Here is a 15,279-nt window from a genome sequence, read left to right as displayed (position 1 = left end):
AAATCAAGTTTCGAGAAGAATCATATGATAGAAATTGAATGTTGAAATATTTTTACATGATTATCGAGAATATTATTCTTAAAATCCTATTCTTAAGAAACAAGGTTCTTTAAAATTATGAAAAATTGGCCAAATGTAATGTCAACCTTCTGGTGGATGAAAATCAACCATTTGCATGAGAAAAATAACGTTGGGAAATCATCAAACTACGTGAACCATCTTTTGAAAAAAACCAAGTATAATAAAATAAGAATAATTACTATTGCCTCTCTATACTTTGGTTTTATTACTCATCAAATTTCATTCTTTATAAAATTACTATTATTTCCCTCAAGTCTAATGGTGTTAAGTGGCTGTTAACTAAGGTACAACTTTTCGGCAAAATTTCGGTGGATGAGGAACCAAAAGGTTGGTGAAAGCGAGATTGATGATTTTCCGGCGATATTTTGCGAACTAGCAAAATGTAGCGAAAAATGCCTCGAATGTCGTCAGTATCTCCCTTTTTCATTCAAATCTTCAAATCAAGATGAAACTTTTTCGCCTCGGTATCTCCCTTTTTTCGTTCAAATCCTCGATCAAGTTGAAACCCTAATCATCTTTACAGAGAAATAGTGATGGAGAGAAGATTGAAATAGAAAACATTATCTCATTTGCGTCAAAAAAAAAAAGAAAAAAAAAAGAAATAGTGATGGAGAGAAGAAAGAAAGAATAAGAAAAAGAAGATAAGAAAAGAAAGAAAGAAAGAATGAAGAAGAAGAACAAGAAGTGAGAGGAGACAGTGATTGACGGTAGATGGTGGTCGATGGTCGTCATTCGAGCCCTCGATGCAGATTGACGATCGACAAAGTGAAAAACACAAAACACCCTGCGAGACTATCAATGATGGAAAAGTGAAAAACACAAAACTCAAAGACTGACTTGTTTTTAAACTCAACCCTGCTTTTCTTGATTGGAATTGAGGATTGAGGTAAGATAAGGGCCTACTAAGCCTTCCTGGATTCCTGTTCACATAAGGGCTAGGTCCTTGGATAGCCAAACTTTTTTACAGAAGATAAGTCTCTCTCTCTCTCTCTCTCTCTCCTTCCTCTATCTTCTTTGCCGCTTGCACAATTTGAGCATAACTCACAATGAGTTTGATAGCCATGTAAGTCCTAATGGTAGGTCTCAAGCCTTTCGAGAACTTCATGGCTTTCTCTAAGTCAGCCTTCATGAATACGGGAGCAAAGAAGAAGAGCTCCTCAAACTCTGTTGGTAGTTTAAGACCGCCAGAGGTCCTGTTGAAGTGCCATATATATATATAAAACACAGACATGACAACCACGTGGTAAAGCAATAAATGATGACATATTATTTTGAAACTTGAGGCATACTGCTAGCCTTACGTGGAACTGTGGAGCAATAAATGACGGTCTTTTCAATTATCTTCACTTGATTTTTGGACAAAATGTATCGTATAAATCAGCAACTAGCGAAAGGCGACATCTCATTGAGATGTCGTTGAGATGTTGCAACTTGATGTTAACATGGAATATTTAATGTTTATTTTGCCCTTCATTAAAATTAAGGAGTCAAAAACATGACATTACCCTCATTTATGAAAATTATATTGAATTGCCAATTATATTATTAAAATCTTATATTTTAAAATCAATTTTGGATTTGAAAGAGTATCAGCCGTCTCCATTTAAAATGTGATGAAGACCCATATCAAGAAAGTTTGTGAATGAATTACCTCTTGTGATCTTGCTTCTTCGTTCCTAACTCCATCAAAATGTGCATCATGGTAAAGATGAACTATTTCACAGTATAAATTTAAGTTCTAACAGCAGGAGTAGTGATTTGAGAGGGGGAAAAAACGAATTTTTCTATGTGTGATGTAATTTTTGGAATTTACACAAAATAACAATGATGTCACACCTCACCCAACTAGATTCAGTCATACCTTCGAGTACCGTGGGGATGATACATTATAGGACCACGGTTCAGTGACAAGCTCATACAATCATATGATATAGCATAATCAAAGAACAAGAATAAATCAAAATCAATAATCAAAGTTATAAAATGAATTATCAAAGATGTTACAATTATCCTTTATCTAGAGTTAAAACATAATTCAAATGTAATCAAAACTAGACATCAAAGTTTAGAAGAAATAATTGTTTGTTTGCAGCAAAAAATAATCTAATTGTGTGGATAGAAGGCAACATTGCCCCTCTCTAAAGGTTTAAGAATGAAAATAAAACATAATGCTACAAAGGACACTATCGACTCCAAAGGTATCGCCGACTCTCCACTAATACCCTGCTCTGTATGAGCAATCTTGGCATGGGCACGAAGCTCTATTTGAGTCCACCTCTTTGCAAGTTGCTCCCTCAAAATACTCTGCCAACGACGGATCCTCCATTTGAATGGAGTCCTCATAACTTGCAGTAAGATCTAACAACAATACATATAAAATGAATGAATTCAATAGAACTCAATGAAATCAACTCAAAAACATATCAAGCATTCATCCACATAATTCCCACATCACACATATAAGAATAATACAAGCAACCAAAAGAACCACGATTAGATCCACCGGTGTGCGATTCCAATTAATGTTATGAGAACCAAACTGACCCGTGTTAAATCGACAACCAACTTAACTATATATATAAGAATAATGCGATATAATCCCACCATATATATAAGAACTGATGCATGAAAATACATCAATATGACACAACACTTGTGTTACTCTCTCTTACAGCATGTCATAAAACCAAAACAATCGTTCCTTTTTTCAGTGAACAGTGAACAAACTGAAACAATCACAATTCACAAGTATCATACCTATAGTCCAGGAATATACCAACTGACACCTCTACAATAAACCATTTCTTAGCCACTCACTTCACTTGCCTTCCTGGGTTTTGTGTTCCTCTCAGATAAAAAAGGGAGGAACCAGAAACATCAACTGAATCAACTTTTATTGATTTTAGATCTATCAGATTCAGAACTTAGGAAATAGGAATAGGCCAAAATTAGTCAAAATTAACTTGAACTATAGAAAATATTTTCTTTTTTCTATTAAATCATATTCAATGTGCCACGAATATGCTTCTAATATATATATCTTCTTCTTTGTCTCCGAGTCTGTGGGCTCTGAGTCACTATGACTAGTTTGATGATTGAATCGATTCTCTTAGTTCCATGCGAGATTAAGGAGAAGTCTTTTTTTAATTTTCTTTTGGGTAATTGGGATATTTGTCTAGTCATGTGCATGTTGATGATACACGGTCGAACCGACACACCCGTCGGGAGCCGGAGTGCTCCCGTGGCTCCACCACAAATCGGTGGGCCCACAACTAAAAATATTATAAAAAAACTCCCACCCCACCCCCGGCCCCCGTTTTGGGTGGCCGTCCGGGCCTTGGCCCCCGGCGTCCGGCCCCAGGTACTTGGTTCTCTACAGTAGGCTAAGTACTTTCAAGTCCCAATTTATTTATTAAGATTGTGGGGGTGGAATCCTAGCCTGAGTGCAACCACTTAATCTAATACTACTTTGCACTTAAAGGTTAACAAATAAGAATAAACTAATTGTCAATCATGTACCTAACCACCACCATTAATTAGAATTTGGTGCCAATGGGCAGTTGTGTCTCCTGCTTCCATTGGTAGAGGCCATAAAAGTGGTTGGTGGTTGTGCCACTTCAAATGATGTGCCTACTTCGGTTGTTAGATAGACATTGTAACTTTTTGTCAAATTCTCCACCCCAAAGAAAAAATGCATACAAAAAAAAATAGATGCATGAAAACACAAAGATCAAATAGAAACATTTGAACTAAAGAGAGGAATTTGATCAAACTATCATACACGCAATAGACAAAATTGTCTAAGCTAAGGTATGGGCAAAACCTAATAAAACCTTAGAAATAAGATTGTGAAGACAACAGCAACAAATAAGCTCCAACGATGCAAAAATCGCACTTTCCTTCCATCACAAACGCCCAGAGAGGCAAAAACATGCCACAAAGGCGGAGACTAACACGCCACAAGGGCGGAGAGATATCATCCCACGAGGGCAAAAAAGCTACAATGTGAACATCCATAGGAGCGAGTTGGAAGGTAGAACTGGGCAGTGCTGACTATTTCTTTGTCAGATCTGTGGCTAGAAGATGTTGCAGCAAGGACGTTGGCAATGGAAGTTGCAGCAGCTGTGATGGTGAAAACTAGCACCAATAAAGAGGGGAAAACATGAGCTCACGACATCAAAAACTCCAGATATGAGGGAATGAGTTCCAAATCTTGCATCAACAAAGAAAAAGAAGAACAGAAAAAGGAAGATGATGAAGGAAGGAGAAGGGAAAAGGAGCGAAGTGTGTGAGAAGTGAAGCAAAGAGAAGAGAAATGAGGAAGAGGAGGGTGAAGTTGAGGAGGTGGAGAGAGAGAAGCTCTCTGTTTGCGATTGCTTTAGGGTTTCTTGAGCCCGCTCTCTCTCCTTTAACTATCATGTTCGAATGTCATATATGTTGTGAGTACATAGATCTATGTATTTTTACACCAAGAGATAATGGATGTACTTCTAGTACAATAGTGTTAACTTCTTATATAAAGACAATAAATATAAAGAGATCATGGATTCGAAACTTTTATCCCTTCATATCTTCTCCTCTCTCCTCGGATCCATAGGCCCCCAACAGGTTATAACTAGTTTGATGGTATCCTCCACCAGTCATGTCGGGAATAAATAATTATGCTCCCTCATACCCTTCAAGGGAGAGAGTGAGTGAGAGAGAGAGAGTTCAAAATTAAAATAACTATGAAGTGGTGGGGATGGGCCCACCACCTCCAACAAAGGCTTAAAGCCCATTTATATAATATATCTGACTGACCCTATTGGGCCCACTCCTACCATCACGGGGCTACACAGTCCTGGCTGACATCGACATAGTGACAGCAGCAGCTTCTTTCCTTTTTTACCGACTTAGAACAGTTGGGTTGGTACTGGTATTTGGTAATATTTTGGACCGTTCAATACCTGGACCAATCCGTACGTATCAGAAAAGAATGAGATGTAAGTGGACCAACGGTCAGATTTTGCCTAGACAAACACAGCTCCCAAGGAAAGGTACGTCCCGTCACATCTGATCACTTTTAAGAGGCTTCATAATTAATAATGCAAAGCAAACAGGCCCACAAGGCAATAACCTGCAACTTCAGGACAAAACTTATATATATATAGATTTTTTTTCATGTGGTCTTCTTCGTCCACTTGTCATGCTATAAAATGGTTACCATCTCCCCTTAGATGGGAATAGTTCCCATCACTTGTATATATGATATGGTAAGGTTTAGTCATCATCTGAGGTCATTAATCCAAAAGCAAAGCACCTTGAACATATGAAAAATAAATGAATGTCATGGGTTACTTTTATCTCTTTAGATGGGCCAGCCAAAGATTCCAGCCCTGATCATAATCTCACCAAATGCCAAAACTAGGGTTTTTTTTTGGTTATGGATGAGTAAATAATACACAACCCCACAAAAACAAAAAGCAAAAAATATCAGTTTTTTAGATCACTTATTTTGGGCTGGTCTGAGAGATAATATTAAATTAGCACGTGGCCTATGAAGTAAGTAGAAAAAATTAAAATTAGCATTTCACTAACACCTACAGAGTGACTTGTAGGATCATCTATATCTGGATTCTGGAAGGGTAGAGAATAATACTATTTTCATATTTTTTGATCACGCGTTCGTGAAGGCGTTCGTTTTTTATTCACCTTATTAGTACTCAGAAATAGGTGATTGTTTAAATATATGATAAAAAGATGTGAAGACAGTGCAATCTTCTATTCTTACAACAGTTATAGATAGATGATTCAAACCAATTTGGATCCTCTCTATCCCGCATTACCCTCCATCATGTCTGTCTACCTCAAACGGGCAACGCATGGATTTATTTAATTTCACTAGTTGGATGGAAAGTTTAAAACAAAGTCAGTTCGTCTATTGTTTAAAAATGGTTGAAAAGGAATCAGTGAGTTTTCAAAAGGCATGCATGATTCATCTCCGTGTGATAATTACAGCTAAATCAATCAACGTATCGTCCATCCAACGGTCAGATGGATAAGACGTAAAGTAACGCGAGATAGAGAGAATCTGAATCTCGACTCAAACTTCCTAATAAAGATGAGCCCGCTATCAAAAGATGTGAATATAATGCATTCTAAGACCATTAGGTATGAAAGAATAGTTGGTGAGGCGGAACATTTGAAGGTTTCTCAAAAAAAAAGAAAACCTAACAACTTGGGTTTTCTACTTTTCTTTATCAATCGGTTCTGAAGGGCTTCAATAGAATCTATGAGAATCAATGGTTAGGGTTTCATAGCTGTCTTTTTCTTTCTTTTTTTCTGCATGGATTCGAATCTGAAACTATTCATCAGGTGGACACTTGGATCACCGTGGTTGGTGAAAAAGATAAGAAGTGAAATAATTCAAAAAGCAATATAAAAAGCATAGGGGGACCGTAGAGAGAAAGCGAAGGCAAATTCGGCACGTGTTGACGGCTCACGTGATGTTAAAATAAATGAAAGTGAAAATGGAAATAATGAAATGAAATTGAAAATGGAAATAATGAAATGAAATGAAAATTTAGTGGATCTGAAAGTCAAATATACTAATCATAGTGGATATCAAATCATCATTGTCAACCGGAATATCTGAACAGTGGTGACAGTTGGAATCGTCCCATTCAACTCAAAATTCGATTCCTCCTACTGGTTAAATGAAATGTCTTCCTCTCTGGTGTCTCTAGTGAGTGGTGACTTTCCAAGGAGCTGTGTGCTTCGGTGTGTCTATCTCTTTTTACGTAATTTTACTTGAGTCATGCGCATGATAGTTAAGTTGAGATTTTGAATTGTCAGATCTAAAATTTTGGTTGAAATTAAATCTCAATCGTTGAATTTCAATGATCGAGATCGAAATTTCAACTGAAGACTGGCTTGATGGACCCCCAAGCAAAATCCCTTTTTAAGGTCATTGAAATATCTTTTTAGAGCCGTGTCAACTTTCAAAGATACTATATAGTGCTCATTCAACTGTGTTTTTTTGTCTTTTGAATGTTTACCCAAAATAGGTCTTAATACCTTTGATGATACATTGTTTGTCTAATCGCTTCCCAATCTTTTGCAGCTGCGAAAACGTTATTCAAGATTTAAATGTCACGTGAAGCTGATTTCAACGTCGTGTTGGATTGCACTTAGTTATGTAATCTATGACGACTAGTGTCAATCGGTACGGTTCCGGTATTTACAAAAACAGTTCAATATGGTTTGGATTAAATACGGGAAATGGTTTGAACACAGTATCTAATGCGGTACAATTTTTGTACGAATGAACTTATGCCTCTTTGGTTATTAGTTCATTAAGATCCTAATGAAATTGTGATCAATCAATCAAATATAATTTGAAATTAACATAGATAAAGCAAATAAATCTAATTAATAGAGACAAAACAAACAAATCTAAGAAGATGAGTGAATGATGAAACAAAAAATTGAAATAAGGAATTAGGGATAGGGAAAAGGTAAAGTGTTTTAATTGTAAAATTACAATTTATATCTCTTAATTTGGTAGATTAATTCGCTGCGGCGGTATGAGTACCTAAACCGAACCGCAAGAAATTAGGTTGTATGTCGACTAAATTTTGAGCGGTGCGCGGTGGTTTTAGACGGTTGGTTGGCACGTTAACGGTTTCATGAGAATTGAACCCTTATGACGTGTCTTTTTCAATGCATTATTTTTCTTATATAGCAAATTTCATACATTTATTACCAAAAGAAAAGAAATTTAACACATTAAGTCAAATGGGTTCTAAGAAATATTGTAAAATAATCAAATGAGACTAAGAAGCTAGCACGGAAAAAGACCAAAAATTTTATTTCATGAAAATAGCCATGCAGAGAGGAACAACACAGATTAGTTCGTCTATTCATTCTCTAGTATACAGATTCATCCATCTCTTACGTAATGTTGAATTAATCAATTAATGTTTAATATTTCATTTGATCTCTTCATGAAATTCTGTCATACTTAAACTACAATTGATATTATTAACAAAGAACCTTATGTACTTATCTGAAAAAAATAGTATTCTTATGATCTTTATCCAATATATATTTCTTTTCTGTTATAGCTCTTATCCAATCACTATATGTAAAATTATCTTGTGTGCTTTGAATCTTTAAGATACTCCAAAACTTGAGTAACCAAATAAAGCTAGTATTATTGTATCAAATTAAAATAATGCCATACGGGCTTAATAATAATATAAACTTCAGATGGAGATCTTAGCTTAAAAGTTACAAATAAATAATTCGAATTAATTTTTTTTCTATAAATTAATCCAAATCAATGGGCAAGGGCAGGAGTGAGGGACCCATAAAAGGGCTACTTGAATGTTTATAAACGAACACGTGCGAATTAGGAAAAAACCTGTCTTCTTCCGAGGAATAGGGAAAGAATACATGAATGAGAGAGATGAGCTGGAAGAATAAAAAAAAAATCAAAGAAATTAAAAGAAATCCAATTTGAATTTGGATTTCTTACTACAATTTGAGAAGTTGTGAAGAGCTCTGGCTTGTGGCTCTCCATAGTTCAGATAAGTTTTCAGATAAGATTCTAAGAGAACATCTATCTTTGAATTTTCCAGTTTGCGGTTCTCCGCAGCCCAGATGAATTTTTGGATTTTTCGTGAAAGTGTTGTATCTAAATTGAATATGAATAGGTGGAAGACTAAGTAAGGATTCAAAACAATAATGATTTTATGTAATTGGATTTTTTGGACGAGTCGACTCACTGAGTTCTAGTACGTATTCTCGCCATAACTCGTCATCACTCCATCTATATTTAATTGAAATGTGGGGTGGCTATCAAACGAATATTCGACACCTTAACCCTTTCGATTCATCCGTAGTATCTACTGTCTGTTAGTGCCACTACTGCTACTGTCTACTCTGCGAAGGGAAGAGAGAGAGAGAGAGAGAGAGAGAGAGAGAGAGAGAGAGAGAGAAAGAGAAAGAGAGAGAGAGGAGAACCAACAATATTTATTGACGGAGAAAAGGGAAACCCAAGCATTTCTATTTTCTAGTAGTCAGTTGGAATTGATTGATAGATTTTTCGCATCCATGTGGTGAATTAGAGAAGGAAAAAATACATAAGCTTTGCATACTTAATTGGTTCTTTTGTGCTTCATACATCATTTCATGGTTCTGTGAACAAGAAAAGTTGAGCAGGGAGTAGGGATAGACAAAGCTTGGAACATTGGAGAGGAAGAAAAAGATGGGTATCCCATATGATGACCTGGTTCTCATTACGCCGCCAGGGAAGGAAGGAGATCCGACTGTCATCACTGTTAACTGCCCAGACAAGACTGGCTTGGGTTGTGATCTTTGCCGTTTGTTGCTCTTCTTTGGGTTGAATATCGTGAAAGGAGGTAAGGGCTTTACATTCCTTGTTTTGATTATAAGTTTTCTGATGTTAATTGAGAAGTATGTTTGTTAAATTTCATTTGAATTCCTGGTGTAGATGTTACGACGGATGGGAAATGGTGCTACATCGTCTTCTGGGTTGTCGGAAAACCCACCACAAGGTGGGATTTATTGAAAAGGAGATTAGTTGGAGCTTGCCCATCTTTTAGTTTTGCTTCGCCAATTTATTATTACAGATCAGAATTGCAGAACCAGAAGCCACCTGATGTTTTCTTGTTGAAGTTCTGTTGCTTTGATCGTAAAGGTCTTCTACACGGTTAGTATCTCCTATCCCTCTTTTTCCTGCCTCCCTTTTTCAGGTTTATTTCATCAAGTTTTCATGTTGACTTGGGTTGTAGAACTGAAATTTTCTTTATTTTGCGAGGACAGTTTGATTGGTAATTGTAATCTTAATATGTTTGTGTACTTTTTTCTTAAATAGCTTAGGATGTTAGCGAAAAATCTCTTGGATTTAAGTACTTAGAATTTTTATGCTCTCTTAATCCTGTATTTTGATGTTCTTTTGGTTTCCCCTTAACATTTAGCTAATATGTTTTTTTCTCTTTGGGGTGTACTTTGATAGATGTCACCGAAGTACTCTGTGAACTTGAGCTCATAATCAGGAAGGTCAAGGTGTCGACCACCCCAGATGGAAGAGTAATGGATCTTTTCTTCATCACAGACACCAGGTGCTTCGATTCACTCCTTTCAATTTCCCCACACTTGGAATAGAAACATTTATTTGATCTAATTTATAACCTCTTCAGCTTTCCTGATTGCTCATGGTCTCCCACCAATTTAAGTAGAAGGATTATTTCACCCATTAGATGATTGCTTTGGGACAATGGAAGCAAGTGGAAAATCTGATCTGCAATTAAATGCTTATGGTATTAGAATAATTCCAGTACTTCTACAAACCTCTTTTTAAAGGAACAGGCATGTCCTCAACCAACTAGTTTAGGTGGCACATAATTTGCACTCCAGTGTCAATATGCAGTGCAAGAAAATTCAAGCATGCTGCTACCCTGGGCATTTTCTCCCAATTGGATTAGCTGCAACCCTCTCTCACCATGTATGCTGTTCTGCCCCACATCATACTTGTCCAGTCAGCATTCAGAATCAAACTGAGTCCCATCCCATCAGGCACCTGCAACTTATCCTTCTGCATGTTGCGGATTTGTTTTTCTTGCATTAACAGCATCTCTCTGTGCAGGTTCGCCCACCCCAAATTAAAGGAATGAGTTATTTCAGTAAATATATTCACTTAATGCCCATCCAATACAGCATAGAAGATTTATACTCAACTTTTGCTCTAAGTTCCATGGTTATGTCGGTTTATTTATGACACGAAAGGATTCCTACAGTTATTTCCTGTCAAATTTGACTCATTCCTTTGTAGAGATAAATTGATCATTTTTCATTGCACTTCTATGGAATTTGCTGACTTTTCTCTTTAACCAGGGAACTTATGCATACGAAGAAGAGGAAGGAAGACACTCACAATCATTTGAAGGCTGTTTTGGGAGATGCAATGATCAGTTGTGAGATAGGATTGGCTGGTCCTGAAATTGCCACATGTTCACAGAGTTCTTCATTTCTCCCTGTTGTAGCCATGAAAGATATGTTCAGTTTAGAGCTTACGGAAGAATTTCGAAGTGGATTTGCAATTACCGACAATGTTTCTGTTATGATGGACAATACCCTCAGCCCTTCTCACACACTCATGCAAATTATTTGCCGAGATCACAAAGGACTACTCTTTGACATTATGAGAACTCTGAAGGATTATAATATACAGGTAACAATGTTGAAATATGATATGTGAATTAAAGTTCTTTTATGAGTTTGTATTGCTGCATTGTGGACTGTATTTTCATTGCAAATTATAAAACTGATTTCTTGTTCTGCAGAAATTATTCAGACCATTTTAAAAAATATAATGAACTGAACATAAGTCAGGAGTAATGATGCAGTGTATGAAGTTTCATGCATATTCTTCCTTTGCTACCCTTAGTGATGTGCAATGATTTAGTTTAAATATTGTGCCTTACTTGCTTAATATCTTTATATCCATATTTACAGTGCTGTAAAATGTTTTTAAAAGTGAGGAAAGATTGAAAAAATGGGGAAAGAAAAACAAAATAATATGCTTATTAAGAAGTATGTCCAATAAAATTGGGAAACATAGGAGCACACAATTCCAATAAAATTTTCCAAAAGTTGGTCTAATTTCTTGATTGTTGAACTGAATTACACTTGAATCATCCATCCCATGACAGATTCTTTTGTTGTTGATTTCTATCCATGTTCCTGCCGTTCTGATGCTTTTCTCCATAAAGAGCATCAAGACCAAAATTAGTTACTCATGGGTTAGACAATCAGTGTCCCTATACTGTCATTATCTGATAGTGTTTGCTTGTTTCTTTTTCTGAAGAGAATGTTATCCATGAATATTGGGTCTTACATACAATCAATGTCTGTACACAGTTGTTGTAACATCAGTAGATATATACAGAAGTTGCAGTCTATAAGGTAGGGAGCATCAGAACGCCACACCGTATATCTGAAAATGGTTTTCAGTGCTGGTAATCCAGCCACAGACTTATTTTTCTTCTTGAACTTGAGAGCTTTCCATCTGTCTCCAAATTGCTTCTTTCTGAAAATAGCCGGTTGGACACCCTGGCCTCTGAACCCAAAGCTTTAGTATTTCCACAGAAGGCAGACCATGGTCAATTTGAATCTCCAAGGTAAAAATAAAAAATTATACACATAATTGATGCCATTGTGTCATACCTTGTATTGATGGTAAACTTTGACACCAAGGTGTCATATGTTGTACATTAGGCCCTAACTATTCCAATCAGTTAATAAAATTTAGATCTTGCAGTGTTTTTGTTATTATGTTTTATTGTGAATATATAAGATTTCCTTGTTTTTGTTTTGATGCTTTTGTTTTTCAATCATCATTGTAATCTCTCTTGTTGTTTTCCAGACTTCATATGGTAGATTCTCCCTGAACGAAGGAGGACAATGTGAGGTGGATTTGTTCATGCGAGCGGATGGAAAGAAGATAGCTGATCCAAGCAAGCAGAATGCATTGAGAGATCGCCTTTTGATGGAGCTGTCTTGTCCTCTCAGAGTAGCTGTGGTTAGCCGAGGTCCTGATACAGAACTTCTGGTTGCAAACCCTGTTGAGTTATGTGGCAAGGGTCGGCCCCTTGTCTTTCATGACATAACCCTTGCACTTAAGATGCTCAATACATGGATCTTCTCGGTAATCTCTGAATATCCCATGTAATGATAGATCTAGTTATTACTGATAATGACTTTCCAATGTTTACTCTAAATTAAATTACGCTGAATATTTTTCCAGGCTGAGATTGGGAGGCACACGATTGGTGATCGGGAGTGGGAAGTTTACAGAATCCTTCTCGAAGGGGACAGCCCTTCAGTGCCAAGGAAGAAGATTGAGGAAGAAGTGACAAAGATGTTGATGGGTTGGAAGTGATGGAAGTGAACCCTTTAGTATAGCTTTTTGAACCCCCTGCTCAATCCAGTTTTATCCATGAGTAGTAGGTACTAAATGTAAACCTTGAGATTACTTGTATGTGGTGTTTGGGAAGTTTTTTTATAATCTATAGTGTCTTATAATACTAGCTTCACTGTACAGAATAGATGCGATGATAGAAATGAGATAGAAGAGTATTAGTTCCCATGGCACTCTGTATGATATGAAATAATTCAAAGTTTTTATCTAAAGATGTATTTGTGATGTGTCTTTCATAAGAATCATTCATGTGGTAGATTTTTTTCATCCCCCCCCCCCCCCCTTTTCTCTTTTTCACTGGAGTAAACTAGAAAAGTGAGTATTAGTTGGTAAAATACTGAGACTCTTGCACACTACAATCCTACTGCAAGATCATGATCTACTAGGAGAGTATGAAGAGGTGGGGTTTCAAACACAGAGCTCTATAATTTATTTCTAAGAGTTCAAATCAGTGGGACGAACTGTTTGCATTATTGTCTCAGTGAAGACATTTGATTTATAAGGTGCATGTTGCCAAGTAACCCACTATATTGATGTCCAAAATCGGTTTTAAAATTGTTAAGAGCCCTTGAGATAGAAAAATACAGCCAGATTTCAAGTTTCAGAATTAGATGAAGACTTGTAAATTTTCATTACAAGGGGAAAAAGGGCAGAAATTGCATACTTCCGGATACAGCAAAGCCCCTGCAGAGGAAGATCACCAGGGAGTCAAGTATTAGGGGATAGTAGATCATAGACCAATATTATTGTCTGTAATATTTTGAGATTTTCACATGATGTATCATCTGGCAGTATATATATATATATACACACACATATGATCAAACTCTTCTGAGTTGTATTTTATCAAGTCTCACGAATGTTGCTCACTCGCAAGTTGTTGGACTCAAACATTCTAGTCAAGTTTGGGCCGCATTATCCTCTATCAATGCCTCATCATCTCAGGTGAGGGTAATGCAGTTGCGTATGCAACTTCATAGTATAAAGAAAGGATCCAATTCTATGATAGAATACCTTCTCAAAGTCAAGATATTATCTGATTCTCTTGCCCTAACTTCCCAACCGGTTTCTGACTCAGATCTTGTCTTGTTCATTCTTGGGGGTTTGGGATCAGAATTTCAAACTTTTGTTACATCAGTTACAACTAGGGATTCTCCAATCAAGATTGCTGACTTGCATGGTCTGTTGAATTGTGAAGAGATGAGACTGAACAATGTTCTCCAAGATCTTACAAATATCATAGCTTAGGTGGCTTCCACTACTGTTTCTCCTGCTAATTCCTCTTATAGACAGACAAGAAATGGCTCTGCATCTAGATCTGCTAGTTGATCTTTTGGTGGATGTTCTTTTGGTCGTAAGTCTTCACTGGTGGTCGAATGGGAGGGCGTTCATCTATCTATTGTGAACTATGTCGTCCAAGACACCAAGCTCGTTTCTGTTATAATCTTTCATGTTGTGCCTCTAGTTATATGCATAATTCAGTTTGGCCTATGCAGAGTTGGAGTTTTGGATCAACTTTTCCACAGAAAATGTTGCTATACCAAGTCGGGAGTCGTGAATTGGTTGCTGGATTCTGGTGCTTCACACCACATCACATCTGATTTCAATGTTATTAGCTCATCGGCGGAATATCTTGGCAATGAAACTATCAGAATTGGGGATGGATCTGGTCTCAACATCAATCGTACAAGTTCTTCTTATTTCTCTACTAATGGTTCCTGTTTCAAGCTTATTGATATACTACATGTGCCCTTTGCTGCTTGTAACTTGTTCTCTATGCATAAGTTCACATTTGATATTGATGTTATCTTTGAATTTTGTGCTGATGGGTTTACTATAAATGATCGGTGCTCGAGCCGTGTCCTACTCAAAGGCCTTGTTAATCAAGGTGTTTACAACATTCCGGTGGATATGAGCTCCTTTGTAATGGCTTTTTCTAGTATTCGTGCATGCCCTGATCTTTAGCATCTTCGCATGGGTCATACTAGCTCTTCCACTATGGTTAAGTTAATTCACCAGTTAGTTTACCTTCTGTTGGTCAAAAATCTTCTTCTATTTGTTCTTCTAGTAAACTTGGAAAGTCCCATAAGCTCACTTTTAATCATTGTCAGACCAACACCACTGCACCTTTGCAATTAGTTCACTCAGGCCTATGGGGACCTTCCCCTGTTCGTTCTACTGAAGGCCATCATTTTTATGTCTCCTATGTAGAT

General features: G+C 36.8%; 2 protein-coding genes across 2 annotated transcripts; both read left to right on the top strand.

Moving 5' to 3' along the window:
- Nucleotides 1–9,031: 9,031 nt before the first annotated feature.
- On the top strand, nucleotides 9,032–13,278 carry LOC149023757 (ACT domain-containing protein ACR10-like). The gene is made up of 6 exons (XM_089144259.1): nucleotides 9,032–9,485; nucleotides 9,578–9,796; nucleotides 10,103–10,208; nucleotides 10,981–11,317; nucleotides 12,512–12,793; nucleotides 12,893–13,278. The coding sequence occupies exons 1-6, from the start codon at nucleotides 9,332–9,334 to the stop codon at nucleotides 13,025–13,027; spliced, it is 1,233 nt and encodes a 410-aa protein (XP_089000385.1). The 5' UTR covers nucleotides 9,032–9,331; the 3' UTR covers nucleotides 13,028–13,278.
- Nucleotides 13,279–14,020: 742 nt separating this feature from the next.
- Nucleotides 14,021–15,031, top strand: LOC149023756 (uncharacterized). The gene is made up of 3 exons (XM_089143355.1): nucleotides 14,021–14,246; nucleotides 14,356–14,420; nucleotides 14,549–15,031. Exons 1-3 carry the CDS (start codon nucleotides 14,021–14,023, stop codon nucleotides 15,029–15,031), a joined length of 774 nt encoding a protein of 257 aa, XP_088999481.1.
- Nucleotides 15,032–15,279: the final 248 nt, after the last annotated feature.

The sequence above is a fragment of the Hakea prostrata genome, chromosome 2 (genome assembly GCF_041222555.1).
Source record: "Hakea prostrata isolate BN-2017 chromosome 2, UWA_Hpros_2, whole genome shotgun sequence".
In the NCBI taxonomy this organism is placed as follows: Eukaryota; Viridiplantae; Streptophyta; class Magnoliopsida; order Proteales; family Proteaceae; genus Hakea; species Hakea prostrata.
This window is presented reverse-complemented; position numbering and strand designations above follow the sequence as displayed.